The sequence below is a fragment of the Megalops cyprinoides genome, chromosome 8 (genome assembly GCF_013368585.1).
Source record: "Megalops cyprinoides isolate fMegCyp1 chromosome 8, fMegCyp1.pri, whole genome shotgun sequence".
Taxonomy (NCBI): domain Eukaryota; kingdom Metazoa; phylum Chordata; class Actinopteri; order Elopiformes; family Megalopidae; genus Megalops; species Megalops cyprinoides.
Window position 1 is genome coordinate 30,598,308 of NC_050590.1, and position 6,811 is coordinate 30,605,118.

The 6,811-nt window shown below is 39.2% G+C and overlaps 1 protein-coding gene across 1 annotated transcript; it reads right to left on the minus strand.

Moving 5' to 3' along the window:
* On the minus strand, positions 1-4,772 carry zgc:172145 (uncharacterized protein LOC559095 homolog). The gene is made up of 3 exons (XM_036534898.1): positions 4,336-4,772; positions 3,365-3,511; positions 1-1,587 (listed from the first exon to the last, which is right to left on the minus strand). Exons 1-3 carry the CDS (start codon positions 4,501-4,503, stop codon positions 1,294-1,296), a joined length of 609 nt encoding a protein of 202 aa, XP_036390791.1. The 5' UTR covers positions 4,504-4,772; the 3' UTR covers positions 1-1,293.
* Between the last annotated feature and the right edge of the window lie 2,039 nt (positions 4,773-6,811).

Here is a 6,811-nt window from a genome sequence, read left to right on the forward strand (position 1 = left end):
TATTGCATTCTTTTACTCAACAAAATGATCAAAGTCATTACCACATCACAGTGGAAACCTTCAGTTCTTGTGGGGAAGAAACAAATTCTTAAAGGCAAGACCTGAAACACAGACTGATTTAAAAACCTGCCTGATCAACTAAATAGATATACTCCTGCTGCCCATTCAAATCAGTGCTGTGCAATGATGTTCTGAGATTCCTTGTGCAGCTAGATTTGGTGTTGTCTTTGACAACTGATTAGCACCTAGGACAAGAAGTGATATCCTTGATCCCAGTGAATCAGTGGCTCCAAGTAAAACCTGAGCTGGGACTAAAATACAATGTATTTCTGGGCACGACTCATTTAAAACCTCTAATATTGTTGACTCCTTATGGTTTTTTGCTTGTGTTCTACTCTACCTCACTTGTGAGTTGCTTTGGATAAAAGTGTCTGCCAAATGACTAAATGTAAATGTAAAACTCCTTGGGCACTTACATCAGAGAGATAAAAATAATAATTTGTGTTTTGTTAAATATTAAATAGTGCAATAAGGTAATTCCTATAGTAGCTGTGATTGAACTGACCCCCACTCATATTAAAATCAGAAACCAGAAATCTGTATGTTATTTCAAGACTAAACACATCCACTACTTTTTAAAGTCCTCACCATCAAAAATAGAAATAAAATTTTATTTTGTTTTAAGATAACATGAAAAATAACAGTATGCCAAAGACTCAGAGTGATAAATATATTATGCTAAAACTGGAACAGTCCACCACAGTGTATCTAGCTACCAAATTTCACTAAGTGCTTTCTGCTTTGTATACTACTTAAAGGAAGAGCAGTTTTAAGTACAAAAATACTTGTAAAAGCAAGTGGGTGACACACTCTTCTTCAAGGTACAGGCACAGGTGTTTCTATGGCTACATGCTGAATGCATCCTGGATACACACAAATGGGTGCTCTTTTATGGTACATCCTTTACAAGATGTCAGAATAAAATGAAACCATACCATGAGCTGAGGACAGTCTATGTGTTCTAAAATCTGCTATTATAGCTGGATTTTTGGAGTGATCTACTACTAGCACATTCCTGCTTTATGTATTGCCTGTGTGCAACTGAATTTGGTCTGATCATGCCATCAAAGCTATGCTGCCTTACAAAGTAGTGATTTGAGAATAACCAGGAAAAGTGTAAAAAAAAATGTTGGAAAATGTTCACTTGGAGGCTGACAATAAAAAACCCCAACTGTACCCAACAATTAGTGGAGGTGTTTATAAGCAAAGAGAGAAGATGGGGGGGGGGGGGGGTCAGATACCAGCCAACTCCTCCTGGAGCTGGTCCATAAGGTACTCCCCAAAGCCCCCTGTCCTATCATGGGTGCAGCCCAGTCTCCGTGCGTTGGTCAAAAGGTCACCCAGTGTTTTGACCTTGGGGACGAGCGGGCCCAGGAAACTGGACTTGACCACGCTGGCAGTGTGCGGGTCGCCCCGCTCCTTGGCGCACTGGATCAGCTCCAACAGGATGGCCATTACCTCCTTCCACTGGGCCAGTGTCAGGTCCAGAGCCTGCAGCACGGTGCACACACCCTCATAGCCTGGTTTCTGGTGGGGCAGGGGCAGCAGACATGTTCAACCCTGTGGCTTGGCTTTAGCTTACAACGGTGGTCCTCAACATAATTTATCCACACACACGCATTCATCACATTATGAGTAATAAGTTATGGATGGTCAAGTGCTCTAGTTATCTATGGCAAACACACAATTCTAGACAACATGACAAATATGCTAAACATTATGATACTGATGAATAAATAGTGGGAAACAATTATTTATTAGGCTAAAGGATTTTGTTAATGTTAAGATTAACACATCACAGAAAAAGAGATGTTTATTAGCAATTAAATCTCAGTGGGCAATTTTAGCCCAGTAGCCTATTTTACTGCATGATTCATGCCACTATCATAGCATACGGATAGTACACATGCACCACACCCTTAGACAATTGCAATGGAGGTGTGTGGGGGACATCACAGGGTGTTGACAACAGCCAGTGTAAATGCCATACAAGAGCAGAACAGCACATCTTACATGGGAGAAAATCTGCTTGTTTATCGATCACAGGCACATCATAACTTTTGAAATGCACAAATAAAGCACTCTGGGAAATCTACAAAAACTTGGATATTTATAAATGGATTTTTTAAAGTCAGAATGTTTGTGCAAAATATCCAGTTAATAAAGAATGAGGAAAGACACATTCTATTACACTGTAGTTCATATTTCACAAAAAAATATGTTTGATTTGGAGTCAATCAACAAAATACATGCACAGTCCAGAACATGTTTGCATAAGGTGATGAGCTGAAACAATTGTATCTGTGCTATTAGGAATAAAACCTGCATACATGCAGTTAAATTTACTCCACATACTGCAGATCTAACTGTTTTACACCATACCTTAACCATGGTTAGAATAGGAGTTAGCCAGCTCTGAAGCTCCTCATTGCATGTACACCATCCTTTTCTTTGATTAAAGATTATGACTCAGATTACAGAAAAGAATTCCTGTCCCAACTAAAAGCTAGAGGTAAATACATGCACATTTTCCTGCCTTTATCAGTTTGAGCTTCTGCACTCCACAAAGCAAGGGCATCTATACTAAAATTGAATACCTTTAGCTAGTAACAATAAACATGACATGCCTCACTAAAAAATATGGACCCACTGCTACAGTATAAATTTAACATGGCTTATACCAGTATTGGCAGGTGAGTGCAGCAGTCATTTCAAACATTAAATACTCTAGTGTGATTAACCATTAACTCTTCTTAGGTTATCCTCTATGGTTGTGGAGGGCAATAAACCCCTTTGCAGACATTTCAGCCAGGGTCTCAGCAAAGCCTGTGAAGGTGGATACTGTTTGTTTTACCGCACACATCCCTCTTACCTCCATTGCTACGGATCAAAAAGGAAGTGAGCTCACTTAAATTTTGTAATACAGGATTTTTTGTAAAGCCTTTTGAAGTGGTATGGTGTGAATCTAAAAGTCTATAAAGTGTAATACACAATGTAATATCATTGTGCAAATCATCCAAAAAAAACATGAAGCCTCACAACTTGAAACAAAATGACATGTCATTCTGCATTGTTCTCATGGTATGTTCATTACAAGGCTGCAGAGCCTAATAGATGTGTGGGATTTAGGACAGATAGAGACAGACAGGACAGAGTGGTGAATTAGGTACGGGGGGGGGGGCTAGCCTTAACTGGGGCGGCGCAGGGGGAGGGGGGGCATATGACCGGATCAGAGGAAGCAAGCAGGTCAGGTCATGTCACAGCTCTGACGCACATTCCCCTGTGGTCAGGAGAATTTGCTTACCTGGATGTCTTTATTGCAGTACTGTCCCCCACGCTCCCTCAGGTAGTCCAGCATAGCCTCTGCCTGCCTCTGTTCCTTCTTTGATTCCTGGTGGAAAAATGCAGCAAATCTTGGGAGGGCATTGTCATCCTGCTCAAATATCTTAGCCTGTCAGGAACAGAATCACAGAGATAGAATTTGTATTTGCACAACTTATTTTACAGACTTTTTTGCTGCCTTCAGCTTCAATAATTTAAAGTCTTTTAAAAAGGAAACAATTGGTGCACAACTTGCAAGGAGTGCACAATGGAGGTGCACTATGAAACAGCACAATCCAGATAACATTTAGGGTGCAGATTGCATTTTTCTTACCACACACCACCAGGAGAGCCTGAGCAGAGCTGAGGCAAACACAGAGATCTCAGACAATGAGAGACAGTGCCCAAAGCTGTCATGATTCTTACAGTTGTTATGATGACGGGTACTACTGCGCATTCAACTGGCAACTGACATTTCAATCCAGAATTATCCCTGTTAAATATACTGCTCCTCAGGTATTTTAAGAGCTACTTTTGTATGTTTAATGGAGGAGAGGCTGCCATTAACACTGTAATTTTATATAATTATATATCTCTTAAGTTTACACTGGTGGTAATCTATTTCAGTTTAATGTTTTAAAAATTAATTCAAAAGGAAGGACCTGCATTGTAACTCAAAAGTTCAAAATTTCTCAGAGTTGAATCACTATTAAAACAACTAACTTTATCAAGACAATCAATTTATATGAATAAATGAGCACAAATTTTGTAGACTATCTCAACTAATACATGATTAGTAGAACCGCCCCCCGATGGGACTTGTTTGATGCGATGTTGCTGAAACTTTATTAATGTGGCGCCTGACAGAACATAACATTGTTGGTGAAAGTTACGTTAAAGCCGGTGCATACACATTAATTCGAGAAAAAAAATGTTTTTATCGCTAGCACTCACCAGCGCTTCAAGCCGATAAGCGACCTCCATAAGCAAGGTCGTTACGCCGCATATGCTCTCTTCCACGACCGTAGGGAAATTTTGCTTCACGCGGGTCCCGATGATGGCTCGGTGAGTCTTGCAGATGGGAAAGCTTGTTTTTAGCCTTTTGCCACTTGGTTCGGACATTTTTTGTTTCACAAATCGTTGTGACGATTTGACGAAAAAAATAAACTTTACATTGAACGATGATGGCTCTCAGTTGTGCACCTAACTTCAAATGATACGTTTACGTTTGTCTTACATCCCGTGATATGTTTCGATTGTAGTTTTACATAAAAATAAATAAATATGTGCAATTTCGACAGAGTAAGTTTTACTACAGCAGGATAAATTTAGAAGCTGGCAGCATTCAATCGCTTCCAGTTCACCCTCATGGCTTCATCCGGTGCGCCTGAATTACGCGAACTGCATTGACTGACTCAAGATCCGAAAATAAATTAGAAACACGAAAAGCAGGAAGGTGTGCTCATGTCAGCAGGGTACACGTCCAAGCACGTGTACAGTGCAGCAGGCAAGCGATACGTTTTGTACGCATACAATGAACAGCTGCACTGGACGGCAGTGTAATCGCTTGAAAACGCGACCGATGTTAACTATCATACCATAAAAGATTATAAAAATGGACTAGCGGTTGAGTAACTTCTGACAATAAAATGAACGAATAAGGGCTGCTCTGAACAAATTAACAGTAAAACTCTGGTGCCGTGGTAATGCAACTTGTTTTTAATTTGAAATGTTTTTAATTGAGTCTTTATCGCGGTTGCCATGATGTTAAAATTGGATAAAATGAGCAAAACTGAAAAAAAAAAGTTCATTGTTGCTGTACTTTAGTCACCCACAGATGTTATGTAAGCAATGTATTCACATGCTTCTAACACAGTATGTCCGTTTGACATTCGCTTGCTTGCTTAAATCACTACTATTCAATATAAAGTACAGTATGCCTGTTATGAACGTTCTATGTCATTCCTTTATCTTTGTAGTGCTTTTCTGTAGGAACTCAGTCCATCACCAGTTAGTAGGTGAGGGAAACCTTTGTACACATGCCACCCGAATTTGACAGTTTTGAAAGAGAATGTGAGACAACCTTGAGGAAACCCTATACCTTTAACGTCATTTATCACATAACAGTTGCAAGTGTTGCAGGTATTTTTATTTATTTATTTATTTATTTAAAAATTTTTTTTTTGAGGTCTGCACGGAAAGCACTCACAGTTGAAAACTAAGAATGTGCTATCTATGGCCTAAGAAGCCAATGCTGCTGCATTTGTGCTTGATGCCAATTAAGGCAATGCTACAATGAGTACTCATCATTCAATACATTGCCTTCTTTTAATGATACTTTTCTGTTAAATATATATATAAGTCATATAGTCATAAAATATAAATATTTTGGTGCAATCCAGGTAAAACACCTTCTTTGTGTGCCATTGACAAGGTCCCTGTGGCTGACAGGAGGGTCTGAGGGCCCCTGTTGGTGGGAAGACCGAGGAACACCCAGGTGGACTTGAGCAAAGGCCTACAAGCCCCACCCCTTGATGCTGCATCCTGGGGATGCACAGATCACAGATAATCCTGAGACTGCACTGCAAGGAGAGAGGCAATATATGATACAACATGATATAACATGTATACAAATTGCTGTAATTCTCAATGGTTTATATGATATTTTTGTTAAACCCCTTGAATTAAAGCTGTAAGTCTGCGCATCAATTACATCTTGATTGTTTCATTTCAAATACATTGTGGTGGCATATATATACATATATGAAATGCTAGATTTGTATGCAGAGTTGGGGAGTAACGGAATACATGTAATGGTGTTACATATTTAAAATACAAAACAAGAGTAACTGTATTCTGTTACAGTTACCATTTAAATTGATGGTAATCAAATTACAGTTACATTTTAAAAATATTTAGATTTTGAAAGGAATTACATTGGATTTTTTTTTTTACATTTAATGTTTATTCAGTTGGAAAATCTATCCAATGATAGGCAACCCCAGGGTGTATCTCCCATATGCCCCTCAGGAAAAAAAAAAAGAAGAAAAAAGCGCGCAGCCTGCCTGACTCACAAGACAGTAGAATGCAGAGTGAGACAGAAAGCAACCAGCGCAACGCGTTTATGTCATGGAAATACTGGGACCATTTTACTTTCACAAAGGTCGCAACATAACAATACAATGCAAGCTGCGTTTGCCAGCAACCAAACTGCTATCTGCTTCAAAAGAGTTGACCTCTAACCTGAAGAAGCGTCTTGAAGTTCTCTTTTTCATTTTTTAAGCTAATATTGATTGCTAGCTAGCTATCTTACATAGTTTGGCTGCACTGGATTAGCTATTCAGCTAGCTAGTAGGCTAGTAAGTATAGTATTAAAGCTAACTAGCTAACGAGTGGATACAGTGACAAAACAAGTGAAATTTCACAAGTT

What these genes read in the sequence shown, in the direction of transcription:
- zgc:172145 (XM_036534898.1), bottom strand. Translation starts at nt 4,503, where the DNA reads ATGTCCGAACCAAGTGGCAAAAGGCTAAAAACAAGCTTTCCCATCTGC. An exon ending in CTTATCGGCTTGAAGCGCTG is followed by an intron (nt 3,512 to 4,335) that starts GTGAGTGCTAGC and finishes TGTTCCTGACAG; the next exon opens with GCTAAGATATTTGAGCAGGA. An exon ending in ACTGCAATAAAGACATCCAG is followed by an intron (nt 1,588 to 3,364) that starts GTAAGCAAATTC and finishes CTGCCCCACCAG; the next exon opens with AAACCAGGCTATGAGGGTGT.